The 17,422-nt window shown below is 39.0% G+C and overlaps 1 protein-coding gene across 2 annotated transcripts in view; it reads right to left on the bottom strand.

The window, feature by feature from the left end:
- Positions 1–17,422, bottom strand: part of RALGAPB (Ral GTPase activating protein non-catalytic subunit beta) — a 64,976-nt gene that overhangs the window by 22,907 nt on the left and 24,647 nt on the right. The window contains exons 10-19 of one of the 2 annotated variants that reach the window (XM_032198667.1): positions 13,437–13,638; positions 11,921–12,088; positions 10,735–10,849; positions 10,317–10,464; positions 8,550–8,614; positions 8,228–8,360; positions 6,239–6,372; positions 2,608–2,790; positions 1,178–1,329; positions 635–822 (exon numbers count right to left, since the gene is read on the bottom strand). In XM_032198667.1, the coding sequence (XP_032054558.1) occupies positions 635–822; positions 1,178–1,329; positions 2,608–2,790; positions 6,239–6,372; positions 8,228–8,360; positions 8,550–8,614; positions 10,317–10,464; positions 10,735–10,849; positions 11,921–12,088; positions 13,437–13,638 (1,488 nt within the window). The remainder of the gene's footprint in view (positions 1–634; positions 823–1,177; positions 1,330–2,607; positions 2,791–6,238; positions 6,373–8,227; positions 8,361–8,549; positions 8,615–10,316; positions 10,465–10,734; positions 10,850–11,920; positions 12,089–13,436; positions 13,639–17,422) is intronic. The other variant, XM_032198668.1, reaches the window with a different exon arrangement.

Genomic DNA, 17,422 nt, shown 5'->3' with positions numbered 1-17,422 from the left:
GATTAATTGTTCAGTTCAAAGCATCACGTCAATACCACCAGATTTTTTTAATGCAAGCTCTCCTTGGTCAAAGCATACAATGCTAAAACAAGTCAAAGAAAAATTCAGTTGTGAAAGCCAATACTCTTCTCTCAATAGATCTCCTTTACAGTAGGTATCATCGATAGAACAGAATGGCATACTAGAAAGCTATAATGGCTCCTTAGCAACTAAAATTGTGCTGAAAGCACCCACAGAAACATTTAGTAACAAGAGACCTAGAGCAAGCAAAAGCAACTGTGCAAAGCATGAAAGTCTCACATGAACTACTTGCTGAGGACCAATCCCCATCAAACCTCCTATACTCTTAATGTTTTTTGTTCTTTTATAACATGGATTCATCAGCTATCATTTAGATGGCAGTCACCTGCAAGTATCTGGATAAAAAATTGCACGAACAATTTGGGTGCGCTTGTATGTTTGACTATCACTGACACTAAAGTTATTCCAGAGCAACGTTCTGCTCAACAACACATCCACAGAACAGGTAAGCCCCTGAAATGTGAGAGGTACTTGATGAAGCACCTTTGTTTTACAGCTGCATGCAGAGGAGTTTTAACTAGAGGAACAAGGGAAGAAGAAGTGTTGAACTTACTCTGTTCATTCCCCAGAGGCTGTTCCAACATTGCAAGGATGACACTATTATCCAAAACAAAGTAACGGAAGCTATGTTTGTTTATGGTAGGTAGACGAGAATATTTAATTAACGTGGTTTCATTCACTAAGCTGCAAGGGGAAGCAGGGCCACTGGGAGAAGGAAATGCTCCAAGTAACTGCATAATACTGCAAATGAGAAAAAAGTTAGAAGTTAGGAGAGATTAAGATTTACTGTTCCACTCAAGCATGGACTTTCACTCATATTCTTCATTTATATCTTGACGTATCAGTTACCCTTACAGTTAGAGTTACCAGGGCAAACCAATTATCTGCAGGTGTTGGACACCTGTAATGGGAAGAGGAAGACAGCAAAGGCAGAGCACAGAACAACCCTGCCCAAGAAGCAAACTAGATGGAACTTCTGGGTGACTTTTCAGATGCTCTCGCTACATCAGAGACCTCACCAGGTAGGAACCCCTAATTAGCACATTCTCTGACAAAGCAATGCTGAACAACAAACATCATTTGACAAATTACATACCATGTTAATGTAGCTTCAGCAGCATCCTTCACTCTCATGGACGCAGGGTTTGGCTCCTTATCTCCTTTATACTTAACCTCTTGTTCACTGCTTTTGGATTTACTTCCTGAAATGCCCAGCTCCACAATCTCCAGTACCTCTTTTAAGCAATCCTAAAACATAAGAGAACCTGTCTTAAAACAGAAACACTATATTTGGATTGCTACAAGTTCCAGTTTCATGACTTAAGGGAAGGAATAAAAAGGAAAGCTTTCTCAAGAATAAATAACTGGCTAAGAACGAAACATAAGTGGTCAGCTTTTACCACCAGAGAACGGGCAGGGTTCCACACCTTGGTCGGTGTTGTTCCTTGAATTCACAACCAACGTAGAAAAAAAAAGTGAGAAGGAAGGTGAAAGTCTTTAGACAAACCAAAATAAATCACGGTTGAGAAGCAAAGACCATCTATGAAGAATTACAGAAAGAGTTTACAGTATTGGCTAGTTAAACCAACATGTGAAATTCAAAGTAGGTATCAGGTGAGGCACCTTGGACAGTCTGATCCTTACGCTTGGCAAACACAGTGAGAGGTTCCATTTGGACTATCATGGCTCAGGAATGAGCCACCAGATTTCCAGTATGTACTGCACATAGTATAACACCATCCTGATAACCAGTGATAGTCAAAAGAAGAAAAACAAGTGGACCCCCTTACAACATAAAAAAACACGATGTGACTGCATAAACCTGTGCTGTGACACATCCAGGCAAATCATCCTTTCCTGGTCACCTACTACTGTGCCAATATCACAAAGTACATGCAGAAAGCATCTTTATGGAAAACCTTGCTTGAGAGTTCCCAATTTTTCTGTTTTTTTCTTAAATATACATTTTCATATATATGTTTATATATAATTACAGAAAGATTACTGAGCTTTCTCTGTAAGCAGATCAACAATGAAAATAGTATTTGTACAAAAAATGAATTTAACAGTATGATAGGAAGTGATCAGAAACATGTATCTTTCATTGCCTGTTCTCTTCAAACTTCCCAAGGAAATTCCACCTTGGACTGAGCCATGCCTTGCTTAGTTTCTAGATAATTGCTTGGTGAAACTATGATTATAAAAACATTTAATTTTCTTTAATTTTCTATGTACTTACTTATTTACATTTCACTTTTTTTTCTTCAATTTCACAAAGCAATAAGAAAGGTCAAGATGCTTTCTTATAAATATGAAAGCTATTTGTAAAACTAAAAATATTCTCAGTAAATAAAGAGCAGAAGTCAAAATTGAAATCTATTTTTCAAATAGGCTGGTTTTGAAATTCTTGGTGTATTTTTGAAAACTACAAAAGTGTGTTGTTTTAAAGTACAAAGAATAGATAGGTTGGGGTTGAAACGTGTGACAACTGGGTGTACTCACAATATGTACACTAGAGAGTCTTACCTTCTCGTCCAGCATGTCAGGATGCTCAGTAAGCCAGACACAGAGGCACTGGAAAGCTGCAACTATCACAGAGTGAAGGTCACGGGAGTGGAGTGGGGCTGGCCGGCTGCACTGGTAGACTATATAGCTGCATACTGAACTAATAGCTCTCTTTTGATCAGAGGAGTCAACAGTCACTTTCACCTGTATAAAAGCAAACAGGAGAGGACCGTCAGGTGAGGATTACTCCACAAAATCCTTTAGAGAGGAAATAGTTTTTAAAAGCATTTCAAAATACGACCCCTGTTCCTCAGGGGTCAGTACTGGGACTGGCACTATTTAACATCTTTTTTGGTGACAAGAACAGTGAAATCAAGTGCACCCTCAGCACGTGTGCTGATGAAACCAAGCTGTGTGGTGCGGTTGACACGCTGGAGGGAAGGGATGCCATCCAGATGGACCTGGAAAGCCTTGAGAGGTGGGCCTGTGCAAACCTCATGAGGTTCAACAAGTGTAAGGTCCTGCACCCAGGTCAGGGCAATCCCAAGCACCAATACAGGCTGGGCAGAGAATGGAGTGAGAGCAGCTCTGAGGAGAGGGACCTGGGGGCGTTGGTTGATGGGAACCTCAACATGAGCTGCAGCAGAAGCAGCGTGGCCAGCAGTGTGAGGAGAAGGGATTCTCCCCCTCTGCTCTGAGACCTCACCTGGAGCCTGCGTTCAGCTCCAGGGCCCCCAGTACAAGAAGGACACGGAAGTATCAGTGTGAGTCCAGAGGAGGGCCACAAAGATGATCAAGGGGCTGGAGCACCTCTCCTACGAAGACAGGCTGAGGGAGGTGGGGCTGTTCAGCCTGGAGAAGAGAAGGCTCCGGGGAGACCTCACAACAGCCTGCCAGGACCTAAAGGGGCTGCAGGAAAGCTGGGGAGGGACTCTTTGTCAGGAGGTGTAGGGATAGGACAAGGGTAATGGCTTTAAACTAAAAGAGGGTATAAGGAAGATATCCTTAGATGTAAGGAAGAAATTCTTTACTCAGAGGGTGGTGAGGCACTGGCACAGGTTGCCCAGAGAAGCTGTGGATGCCCCATCCCTGGAGGTGTTCAAGGCCAGGCGGGATGGGGCTTTGGGCAGCCTGTGCTGGTGGGAGCTGTCCCTGTCCATGGCAGGGGAGTTGGAACTGGGTGACCTTTGGGGTCCCTTTCAACCTAAACCATCTGTGATTCTATGATACTGAAACTAAAATAAATACTGCATTAAGGTGCCACCACATTTCATGGCTTTGTCTTCAAGAGCAAAAATGGCACCAATACGGTTTGATAAGAAATTAACTGCAAGCTGAAACAATTAGTATTTGAAACTTATTTTCGGCAGGTACCTCTTTTCAGCTATAGCAACCCACTCATCTTTGAAAACCCACTCACTCCCAAGTCTCCCTTCCACAGGGCTTCTTTCTGTTCGTATGACTTTCCACTAGGCATATTTTGTCAGCACAGTAATACTCATCAGGGAAAAAGTGAAAGAAAAACTACACTCAGACAAGCAGATTAACCAGAAGAAAATGCAGAAAAAGTCTTCAGCTTCTCTCCCAGCTCAGCAAGGCTTCAGAGAACAAAACTCTGGACCAGAAGGGTTAGCGAAGAGCTTTGCAAACTGAGGCACAGGGATCAGCATTATAAAATTAAGCAATAAGTGTATCTCTTTTCTTCCCAACGTGTGCATTGACACAGGAACGGCTAGTTAAACCTGGATTTTCCTACTCTGTAGCATTTGACGATGCCATGTAAAGCCTTATTTATTATTTAAGAGACAGTCTCAATATCAAAGTAGGAAGCTGGGTGGTCTTGCTGCTGACAACAAGGAAGCCAGACATCCGTACTCAACCAGTGGATGGATGATACTTTGGAGCTGTAGGCATTATTTCCTTCAGGAGCATAAGACGTATGGCAAAAAGTACCTTTAATATTAGTATATGAAAAGCATGTTGGTGAACCAGTACTCCTGTAGGAAACAAGATTTTCCAATTTACGAATAAGGTAATAAGGTGGTACTGAAAAGATAAAGGGTAGGGCAGCCCTTAACCTTAGAAGGACGTTGGGAATCGTAGCTTCCAAGGGCACAAGCAGAATCAGTTCTCCACTCTGAAGCTATGCAGTAAGAGGTGGTCTCTTTCCACCTGATTCATTACTAAGAGAAAGAAGACTATCCCAGATATCCCAGAATTATTTTAGTTGCATGAGAATTATACACAGATTACAATGTTTAATATTAACCTGGGTAAGCATTTGTAAATATGTGCTTTCACATTCGTATCTCATTGTAAATGGGGGGGGGGGGGGGGGGGGGAGCGTAAAGATAGCCTGGCTTAATCACACAAGACACAGGAACTCCATATTCCATCCTGTGCTCTGTAACACCCCATAATCATATTTGAACTCATTGCAGAATACTTTCAAAGGTATCCTTTAGCTCATGCCATTGCACTAGTAAAAGAAGCATGCAGCCCAGCATGGCTCAGTGCTGACTCCAGGCTTTAAAAAAGGCCTATGACATGCATATTCAGAGAGATCTGTCAAGGCCCCAGGGGAACATGTCAGGGAATGCTGAACTGTCACACCACTCCATTGTGGCTGCTGTAAATACACTAAAGTATTGCTTAAACATCACGAACAAGAGCCCTCAGGCAGAAAAAGGCATTTTACTTTTATCCAAAAAAGATCCCTCAACCTAATAGTTTTAGTTATTGACTATTTACTAATTTGCTAGTTAGTCCCATTATTGGCTAGGTGAGTCTCCTCAGAGTTTAGTAACACAGACTGCAGCTGAGGGTGCCAAAATCAAATGAGTAGTTCAGCTGGGAAGTGGTGAAGAAAAACAGCACAGCCAGTTTCAACTGAGGAACTGTGTGTAGATAAAGCTTTTGAAAAGGTGACATTTTCACATCAGAAATACATTATCATTTTCTAAGTTCAAATTATTTCCAACAAAAGTTTAGAAAACAAATCATTTACAAAGATGGCAGTCAAATTATTTAATGCCCTGATGTATTTCCATCCTGGACTAACTACAATAGAAACTCTTGTTTCTAAGACTGATTACACAGTGAATGGACAGACTGAACATCCAGCCAAGCAAGCTATGATAAATGGTTCACAGTAGCGTTGAAAACTAATGGCCCAAGCCCATACACTGCCCACTGGAAACTTAGTGGCACGTTTTCTCAGCTGTTCAACCTAGTATGTCAGATGCTTCCCCAGCAACGTAAAAAGAAAGAAATAAAACCACAACCAAAACCCAAAACAAAGCAAAAAGCAAAAAGATCGACATGTGGATCCATGAGAATGATTAGGAATCATCCAGCTAGCTCAACAAAATCAGCCAGAACCACACGGTAGAGCAACATGCATCTGAACCAGCCACCCTGAGCTTTGCTTTCAGCCAAGAGGCATTTACTGGGTTCACTTCACTTGTGAAGTGAGCTTGTGCCTTAGGGTAAGATGAAGCAATCCTACAAGAGGAGGACTGTTTAAGTCCAAATAAACACTTGCTGACGGACTCAGATGCAGACTTCTGCCTGGTGGCATGACTTTCATCTGAACAGGACAGTAATCACCCTTCCGAGAAGAGGCTGGAGCAACCAAAACTTCATCTCTCACCTTTGCCAATCCAGAGAGAAGTTCCAGCGCAGCCAGTGAGATGCTCATGTCCTGCCTCCATTGCGAGTTGAGTCTTTGGGTTACCAGGTGAATGCTGCGTATCAGTAGTCCTGCAGCTGTATCTGTATTAAGAGCTAGGATATAACCCCAATACCACACAGCATAGGGAGGGAAAATAACTAAGCATTAGTAACAATAAAGCAAAGCACAGGCACAAGCCAAAGCAGCCACAATACACAAACAATTATACACAACCCACAAACTAGAAATTTGGTCTCTCTTGCCCAGGCTAACTCCCTCTATACAACACCAGCGTATTATACAAATGCATTCAGACTAGCATCTCGCCTCATTATTGTTTTTGATTCTTTTGTAGACATTTTGGACAATCACAGCACTCCGTCACATTTCAACAACAGAATGGCTAGCTTCAGGTTTTGATATTGTTCGCTATTTACTTAAATTGCTCTGATGTCTTGCAGACTCAGAAGAACTTCAGCATTAATCATACACATTAGACATCAGTACTTACACATGTAGGCACTAGTAATAAAGTAATAGAGAATGTGTAGCTAAGTCAGAAGTTAGCTATTCTCTCTGTACTTAATTTTATCAGAAGTTGCATCAGGTATTTAAGTGTAAATAATGAAAGAAGCCATCCTGGAAAAAAGATACATTTGGTTCTAGACTTTTAATTTTCCTGATCCTCTAGCTCAAAATTAAAATTACAAAATATTTTTAGGCTCAATTGTTCATTAAGACTGAACTAGTCAAATTAATTTCAGAAACGATGTTCTGTCACCCTAGTAGGGGATTAAAATGTTAGCTGCAGTTCACCAGTAAATATAGACCATCAGTTTTCGATTTTTCCTTCAAACATACAGCAGAAATGTAGAAATTTGTTTCATAAATTTATTACAACCTTACCTCCTGTGCACAGGATTTTTTTAAAAAACAGTAAAATAAATCAATAATGCCAACAAGTTCAGGGTCAAAATATTACAAAAATACTTTAAGTTATATCATGGTTTAAAGAGCCAATAATTCAACTACAAGATTTTTTTTTTTTTAACCTTATAAATGGATATTTTACATTGAGAGATTCCAAGTGGTGTGGTAAAAACTAGCACTTCAATCATTTTAGAAAAATCCTTTTGAGAAAGCGCTAACGTGCTTATGTGAATCACTGTATCTAACATTTCCATGTGTATATACTAAAATCTTTCCCATTAATCTCCTTCTTCTTATTTTGAAAACTAGAGGAAAAAATTCATCTGGTGAGAACAGTTTTTTACCTAGCCTACAAAATGGTCTGTTCTCCCATTCACTTGGCTAACATCAATTACATTGCTAAAGACCAAAGGAGCAAACGAAATTCCAGAATCTCCACATTCAGCTAGCTTACCACAGAAAGGTTTAGAAGAACATTTATTTTATTAGAAATTAAAAATGCACAGTACAAGACATAACAAACTAATATTAATTGAAAAATGTTTGTTATAATTACACATTGCAAGCATTCTGCTTACTTGCTCTATAAAAACAGGGGTTCCCCACATGGTCTTTTAAAACAAAGGTGCTACAAAGCTCAGGTAAGCAGTTGGAATGCTACCAAAATGAATAAAGCAATTAATTTATACCCAACGTGTTCCATTACTATTCATGAAAACTAAACATCTTGAAAACATATGACATAGTAAAACAGTTTGCAAACACTTTTTCCATAATTTATGTTATTACTTTGAACATGTTAATTGCAGAGTCCCTTAGTAGTATTAAAAACCAACTAACACATAAAAACCAACCAGCACAGATGAACATGAGCACCACGTATGGGCACATAGGAGATCAAATCAGTAACAAACAAAGGAGCTACCCACCTTGGGTTCAAAACACCCATGCATATTAATGCATTAGCCAGAACTACAAAAGGGAAAAAATTGACTTGGGATATAATGACACATTTTTTTTCAAAAGGGTTATCCTTACCATAATCCCTTAAAAGGGCTTGTGCTGGTCGTTCGCTGTCTGGTGTTGTAGGCTCTGTACTGCCTCCACTTGCAGTGCTAATGCCACTGTTAGTACGACTGTGGCTTTTGAAGAGGTTATTTTCACCACCATTCTGCAAATTGAAAGTCAGTTTTAAGCGATGACATTTTTTGAGTAGAATTCTCTATACAGCAGGATACTCCAAATACACGGCAGAAATATGATCAGACCTCAGGGAGCTAACTGAACGTCTTAAAACAGCACATAAAATGAACCACATTCTTTCTGAAGCAGTAACTTCATAAACAAACGAAAATCTTACCGTTTCCATCTGACAGCCAATGGCTTCTAACAGAGCTGAATCTTGAACAATATTTAACATTGCACCTGAAGATTAGATGAAAGAAGGTAACTACTAAAGATCATAATAGAACAGTCATGGCTAAAATTTAGAGAAGCACTGAAGGTCTAGAACACAATCCTGTTTTATAGAGAATTTTTGTAAGAGTTCTATAAAGCACAAGTATTTGCTTCGTGCTTAGCAATTTGATACAGACGAGAGCTGAGATAAAGAATGTTTTCAGCTATTTTAAAAATGCTTTCAACATAGGTGTCTTAAATTCCTCAGTTCAGAAGGATTTTTGTTTCACAGAAGGGTTGTAACCTTTCCCTGTCTCCCATCAGACTGTGATCATTTAAAAACTCAAGATAAAGAGATTTATTGATTCTGTTAGTAAAATAACAGTAGTGTTCAAATAACTGAGACAGCTAAAGTGCACTGTGTAGTCCAAAGCCATCTCAAGGGTTATACAGTACTGGCCTGAGCTAATCTCTGTGCCCCGCACAAAGAGCCTCCCTTCCTCAATTTGGCCATTAGGAGCCAAAAGGCAGCTGGTAACTGGCAAACTAAAATAATAGTTTCAAGTTTTATTGGACTGATAGTATAGACAGCAACCTATTGGAAAGTAAGGCAGATAAGGTCTGGTCCATTCAACAATCCTTAATACATCAACAAAAGGGGCTGTGATCATTCTCACACTGATCGAGAATCCCCAATCCACTGTAGCAGAGCTATTTTTATAGAGATGTTTCTGCCCAAAATCTAGACCAATATTCACATCAATGTTCTCCAAAACCACAGATTATCAAATTAAATATCACTTTCATTCTGATTTGGCTAAAACATAAAACCAACTTCCTACATCAGGAAGTCTGAGGCAGAATATACCCAAACTCTCTGCATAGAAGTGATCCCCAGGATCCCGTTTCTGTGCTTTTTTGTTTGTTTTCCCACTGATGCCCAAAATAACGTACTGAAGAAGCTGAAGCTCTCAGTACAGGTGTAACCAACCACACTGCATTCAAATTAGCCAGCAGGTAGACAGAAAAATCCATCCTGGGAGAAATAACTACACACAAGTGTTAGACAGTTAAAATTGCTGATGCATTCTGGATGTCTTATGTCAAGTAGTGCAAACAGCCTGTAACTACATTATTTTCCCCCAATCTAACAATGAATGTTTAGGAAAACTCAGTTGCTATATGAAGAGAAATGAGTCATTGACAAGTATTTAAGGAGCAGCTGGAAATAAACACCATCTTTGTTTAGAAGGTGGTGGCACATGCAAGAACCTCTTGCTAACCTGGAGATTCACGAATCCTCTCCAACCAAAGCCAGTAGGACATAACTTCACATATGGAAACCAGAGTTTAACAGGAGAACAGGGTAAACAGTTCATTAAGGTGTCTCAGCCAGGTAATGGTGAAACCATCCTAGGCAGAGGATCTGCCGAACTGGATGCAGGCACCAGAGGGGTACAGGAACACATGGGTAAGATATAACAGAACATCACCCTGCAGTCCCTGAGCCGAGACAACTGCCAGTGTGCTGATGAGTCTTCCTTAGAGGACCACTATGAAGCCATACATTTCCTCAGCCCTTCACCAGCACTGGCTACAAAACATTTTTCCAAATTATTCTCCCATAATAAATTCTCTCATAAATAATTACTAATATTTAATTATTCTAGGAGAGATTAAGAAAGACACTTTCATAACTGAATTAATAAATAAAAGACATTGAATTTACCTAGTATCATTTGAGTGTTGTTGGGATCTGTTTCAGTTTGCAAAGCTCCTATAAGTATATTCACAAGCCTCAGCTTCAAGGAGAGAAAGGTTACTGGCTTATCGTACGTTGAGCTATCATCATTGCTATACTTCCCTTCCAGGACTACCTGAAGGAAAAATACATTTATTTGAGTAGAGATCAATTCCATACTTATGCTAAACAAACCAGCATCGTATTGGTTTGAAAAGTCAACATCCACAGTACACATTACTACTGTCGACATGTAATAAAGTCTTACTGTTAGAAAAATTGCTCTAAGAGTTTCGGTGCTAATCAGAATACTAAATACCACAGAATACCACAACTCATCCAAATGCCACTCTAAAACTACCAGGAAAACAAAGCTCAAAATGCAAAAGAAAACTAAGTTTATTACCTCAGATTTTATGGTTCCAAAATGATGAGGGAGAGGCAACAAAGACAGCAAGATGTTAATTGAAGCTCTTCTTAGCTCTGTAGGGTTTACATAGATTTTAAACTTTGAGAGTTCTCTGCAAATCAAAGCATCAGACAATTAATCAGCTTTTCCCAAGAATTTGGAGCCAAATTTTAAGTGAAAATTAAATATACAGACATCCATTGGCCTTAAACAATTTGCAGCACATGATGTAGCTGTTTCCTTCTTGGTTCAGGTTTCTTATTTTGTAACAGTGGCAATGAAACAATTTATTCATACAAGAACCTTTATTTGTTTAGTATTTTCTACTGAACACAGAAGCAGTAAACAGATGAAAATATTATTCATATACTGCATTTTCAAAGCTGGAAGTCTCATTCACAAGCCTTTATTTGCTTACTACAACTCAAACCAACCCAGCACTATCAGGGATACATAGAATATGTTCCAGTGCATATTGTATAAAATACAATCTGCTTGAAAATAAATCAACTTCTTTCAGTAGCCACTGTAAGACCCATCTAAAAGAAGCAGTGGCTTGGATTTAAGCCCAGAAGACAAATAATAGTTTATGCATAACTTCAAAATGAAATTTGGTATAAATACATAAAACGTATGGTGAAGAAGGTACACACAGTTGCATTAAGTGTGTTAAGTTATTTACTAAAACATGCAGAAATCTGTACTGCTCTGACAAACAAAGTTACATCTTCTGGTTTAAGAATCTATGCCAACTTCACCAGCCTGTCTAAATTATCATTTTTTTCCATTTAATGATGTGTATTCTCCAAATGAACTCACTTAAAGTAACAGCCAGTAATGAATATACTGTAAAATTTTACATAAAAACAAGCAGGCTTGAAAGTTATTTCAGCTAAATCACTCCTTTTTCCTGTTCTTGTAGATGCTGCTATCCAATAATGAATATTTAGATAACTCAAATATTTCAAATTTAAAAAGCACTGTTATAGCTGAAATTGCATTAAATGAAATGAAAGATTAGGAGTTTATGAAATGCTGCAGTTATCACTATCAAATATGTACACAATATGGGGCCCACGCTACAGAATTCCCTCACTGAAAACCCTTCAGGGATGACAGAACCCCCAGAAAATAAACACCTCGTCATACTTCTTGTAATATCTATAGGGAAACAGCAATTTACCTGTCAGGCAAAATAGTTTCAAGAGCCGAAATGAAATAAGGAACCACGACATCAATCCCTTTCAGGTCACAGCAGAACAGAGGAGGAGAGTTGAGAATAACACTGGCAAGAACAGGGTGGCAAACGAAATCTGCTATCTGCAAACCCTGAATTAAAAGCATGTAAAATCTGACAAAGAAAGATGAGATTGAATTACTTGTGCATAAAAAAACATCAGCATCCTACATGAACAAGAATGTGCAGCAACTACTTTATCTTATCCACATAGATTAAGTGTCAAAATCAGAGTTAAGAGAAGTTTATATAAACATTCCCATAAGTTATGTTAGCACAGGCGAATATACTGTGCTAGCTTAAAAAATAGCCACACAAATCACACGTTTCACATGAAAAAACAGCAGAGGACAGCTTTATTGAAACATCTGACTTGTTGCAACACAGGGCATGGGAGCTGCTGCAGATACAGCTCTGATGATTGCTACCAGGGCTTGAACGTGCTCCCCCCACTACTCGCTTCCCCGTGTAAGGATCTAAATGAGATCTTGACTGTAACTTCCTAACAGAAGATTACTGCAAAATCCTTAGGGGAAGAACAACACTGATCAGCAATTACAGCATTTGGAAAGCAAGACTGAATATATCAACCAACTATTTGAAATGAAAAATCACAGGGGCAGAACCAACTTATCTAGCCAGCCGTTCCTCTACAGTTTCTTGGTAAAAAGAGTATTTACATCCCCTTTACTTTTTCTGAGAAAAAAATAAATTATAAAACAGAGGAATCTGACTGAAAGATACCATCTAATACATACATGAACTCAGTCTAATATATACATGGCTCAGTCTGCAAGGAAGTTTTGACACCATCTATGACAAACATAATTGAACAGCTTAAGAGTTATGATTTATAAAGTTGATTCTCTGCCTCTAGCATTTGTTTCAGCACTTTTTAAACAAAAAATGGAAAAAGAAGCACTATGATAGGTAGGATTGCCTTATTTTATTGAAAATAAAATTGAAAATTGAGGTTATTTCAAAACACAACTGATTTAAACAATGGAATATTAGTGTATTTTTATATGTAAAAATATTTTTAAGAAAATCAGTGTTGTTTGACAACACAAGACCCTTTATGGTCTAATAAAGCATGCAAAGTTTCATGTCTGCATGCTTTTGTCCATCATAGCAGTATTCAATGGCGAGTTTAAAAAACCCTCAAGAATGTACGAGGTAAGGAAGTCCCAAAAAGACAAGTTCCCTCCAGCTGGGAGGCAGTCTGAAGGACTTCCTTTCAACTAGACCTTGAAGAAAGCCCCAGTGAAAACCAGCACTGCAAGGAAACAAAAGGGAGCCAACGTTCCCTTAAGAGAGGGATCTCTGCCTACCCCTTCTGCAGGCTAACCATGCTTTTAGAGTTGGCAACACAGGATTCAGACCATAACTGAATGCTATTCACTGCAAATTACTTTGTGCCATAAAAGAACACCAATAAAGCAACTGGAAGATAGGTCAGTACCGGGATAAGTAAGCTGGTAATATTTCCTCCCCAGTCTTCTTGCTACAAAATATCCTACACAGTGTCCCGCATGCCTCTGCCCTTCCCGCTTCATAGTTGTCTGGGAATTCACTGGCATCGAACATAGGGTTGGAAGCCACTGTATCTGTAGACATTTGTGATCCTTTCCGGCGGAACTCCACACTAGCTTGAGTTGCTATAGCTGGGAAAAGAAAAAACAGTGTTTCACTGTATTTGTCAACATACATAATAGGCTCATGGGATCCTGGACACAAAGATCAAGTCAAATTTAGCAGTTATCATGAAGCTGTTAGTTTACTATATTTAAGTCAGTGCCTCTGTTTATTAGCTATTTGAGGGTATAACTTTTTTTTTTTTCCTTTTAACGATGGGAAGTGCTGACCAAAAGCCAATCCCAACTTTCTGTTGGGAGGAGTGTCCTTGCACCCAGCATTAACTCCCTATCGTCTCCAGAGGACAAGGATCTTCTTCATCTAGTTCTCAGCTCCAGAAAATGAAGCATCACCTTTCCTTGCCCTGTTAAAATATGAAAAAACTTTTTGACGGTGCCATTACTACCACTTCCACACAAGTGCTTAATTTGCAACTGGCTAAATAATCTCCTGCTTTGCTCTGAACATCAAGCTGCTTTGATTCCATTTTGTTGCATAAACATAAAACACATTTAAAAAAACACACAAGAATTCTAAAGGATCCATGTCAGAAACAGAAGCTTGCTGAGATCCACTCTCCTGATATGGTCCTTGTGTTCTCAAGAGTCCTGGGGTTTGATAACTTCCAGAAGGGAGCTACCACAAAGGTCCTCTCCTATGCACTCACAGACTATCCCACAGTGTGCACTGCACAAGTCTTGAGGGACCACTGTTACCTAACCAGGATTTGGTTCTGCTTGCTTTATGCTCTTCCTTGCTTTCTTCCTGCAGGATGTCTCTGCCAGCCCAAGCCAATTAAATTCATGGCTTTGTTTACAAAGATTTCCAGTACTCCTTTCAAACAACAGTATCACATGCATATGATGCAAGAGACTACTCATTTTGCTGACTTCATCATTTCTTCTGGAATGGCAACCAAAAAAAAAAGATAACATCCTCATGGCCCAAGAAAAGGAAAAAAAGTCAAAATTCACTGTTGGATTACTAATGGCAGAAAGAGCACATTCCTTCTAATTCTTAGGTAAGACCATGTTGATGTTCAGAAATTTTATAAGCTACAAAACTAAACAGAACAAATAATGTGTGCTCCTAATAAATCAAGCTAACAGAACTCTACCAGTACCAGAAAGCTTACTCTATCTCAAGCCTAGGACACTGAGGACTATTAGGTTCACAATCAGTCTTGCAAACAAAGACTTTGACACTTTGACATTTGGAATACTTTATAATTTAAATTTATGGATCATATTTTTGTTTATTTCCCATTGTTGTTTTTGAAAAGAAACTCTAATGACAAGTGTCTACTTGTAATTTTTGTCTTTAAATTCATGGTTTAACTTGCTGTTACCTTACAAATTTTCATTGCGTAAGTAGTAAATAAGCACAAATCTTTATGCATCTTCCCATGAGCCATTTTTTGTCCTAAGTAAGCTATCCAGCAATATACTGTAGTTGGAAAAAAACACTACATGCACAATGCATACAAATCAAACACTAGGTCTGTAAAATAAGCTTTAAGTCAAAAACAAAAATAAAAAAATAAAAAAACACATGGTTAGTGCAAAGTCCTGAAACTCATGACATGATCACAGACTAAAATACATAAAAGATGGGACTGATTCAGGCAGATTAATTTGCTTTTGCCAACAATCCTCCCCATTCAAAAACACACACAAAAAGTTACTTTTCTTTTTCAAGTAAAAGTGCAAAAGCTACAAGAGACAATGAGAATGAATTTACAAATAAAACATGGGATTATGGAAAAAGAAAAGCATGACCGCAATTAAGGAAAAGCTACTGGTTCCTACTTACAAGATTTATAAGAAAGAAGAATTTGGATAAAAGATGCTGCAAGATAATAGAAATAAAATGGAAACAAATCAAAGGACAGCAGTAGTTATAAAATACTTTTAAGATGGTGAAATTGTAATATAAGTTAAGAAGCTCTTAGCTTTTTTAAAAAATAGATTAAAAGCTTTATGAAATAGCAAGCTTGTTAAACACATAGGAAATTGGCATTCAGGTCCAAAACTATGGTTTTGAAAGTACCATGCAAAACAATGAACAAAAAGTTACAAAATACTAAGAAGATTTAGATCTGTTCATATCAATGTACATCAGTTGTTTAAAAGGATGTATTAACCCTTCCCAGCTCAAGTACATTTCCCTAGATTGTATTACTTGGGGTATGTTTCGTAAAGGGAAGATTACTTACCTACAGAGTCCCCTCAACTATAAGCTTCCAAAATACATGTTCCTGATAGCATTACTGCTCCGTCCATCATAAGCCAAGCTGCTAACAACCCTTAACAGCACGAGCATGCCTCCCCTGACCACCAGCTCAACAGACAGCCTTCCAAAGCAGAATTAAAAGGCAGAGCACCACTAAAGAGATCAACATCTCAGAAACAATCTCCAGAAACAGATGGGAGAGAGGAAAACTCCAGAAGCCAGGAACCACAACAGACACCTACCTATCCTGGAGAAGCTGCTGCTTTGAACACGCTGGGTCAGATCAAGACCTGCACCAAGCCTCTCAGAAACACTCAGCATTTCCCTAATCAGGGATTATCACAGTTGGCTCCTAGACCTCCCCTAAGCAGTCTTTAAGGCAATATATTAACAGCAGTAGGGACAAAAAAGATGAGGCTTAAACTGTACTCCAAGATTCCTTCAATGCCCAACAGCACCCAGGTGATACCAGAAACCACCCACAGCAAAACTCCCCCAGGTGCTTTACAACACATGGCTAGCAAACCCATGACTTCTTTAGGTACAAGGATTAAGAACAAGCCCATCCGAATGGAAGATTCTCTTGATGAAATACGGACACGAGATTAATGAGTTTCTCCCAATTCTCACCATTTGCTGAAGACAGCAATTATCAGCAGCTTCCATTGCATGACCTAGCTTGTCCTGACACACATCCTGTCAATGACCTTAAACTCAGCACATGTATACATACCCCAGAGCTGTGACATTCAGGGATGTCTTCATAAAACCTTCCTGCTGCATTTCTTAAGGAATTTATTCATTTAATCATGGGGAGCTGTTCAGGCCACGCTTGTACTTAAATAAATATCACACAGCCATCTAATTCTACATTCAAATTCTGCATACAAGCAAGACCCAAGTCCTTTCAAAGGAAAACGCACATTTTAGAACTAAGTGTTTTCCTCTCCTCCCACAATACAGAATAATGTTTATTAGCTGCCTGACATAAAGCCATGAAGCTTCACCATTAAAGATTTCAGCGCAGAAACTAAGAACTGACACAGGATGCTCAAGGCACAAGAGTATTGGCATTGATGATGGCAAGATCCCTGTTTTGCTTCAGAATCCAAATAACTACACAAGACTATCTGGAAGGACAAGGCTCAGAGCAAACAGGAAGACTGCTTTCCAGATAACGAAACTCCACTGGCACTCAATCATGCACAGATTACACAGTGCAGCTAAACTCATGGAAGAGAAAATTCTGCAATCTCTCTTTTCCCAGAGACAAAGACTAAATCACTGCAACCACAAGTGTGAAATACCTCTGACAATCCTTCCAGGATTCAGGATTAGTACAAGGTGGTTTTTTTTTCCACATCAATAAAAGAAAATCAGAAAGAGTAGGGTGGTAGTTATATTCACATACCAGTTGAGGTTGGGACATCTGAAGATCACCTAGGTGGGCTCAGAGCAGGGTCACCTAGAGCAAGATGGGTACTCTCCCATCCATCCAGGTATTTTTCAGCTCAGAACCTATAAAGAGTTGCACGTTTTTCCCACCTCAGACACATTTTTCTTGCTCTTCTAGAGGTGAAA

The sequence above is a fragment of the Aythya fuligula genome, chromosome 16, assembly GCF_009819795.1.
Source record: "Aythya fuligula isolate bAytFul2 chromosome 16, bAytFul2.pri, whole genome shotgun sequence".
In the NCBI taxonomy this organism is placed as follows: Eukaryota; Metazoa; Chordata; class Aves; order Anseriformes; family Anatidae; genus Aythya; species Aythya fuligula.
Note: the sequence above shows the minus strand (reverse complement) of the source record. Positions and strands in the feature narration are given on the sequence as shown.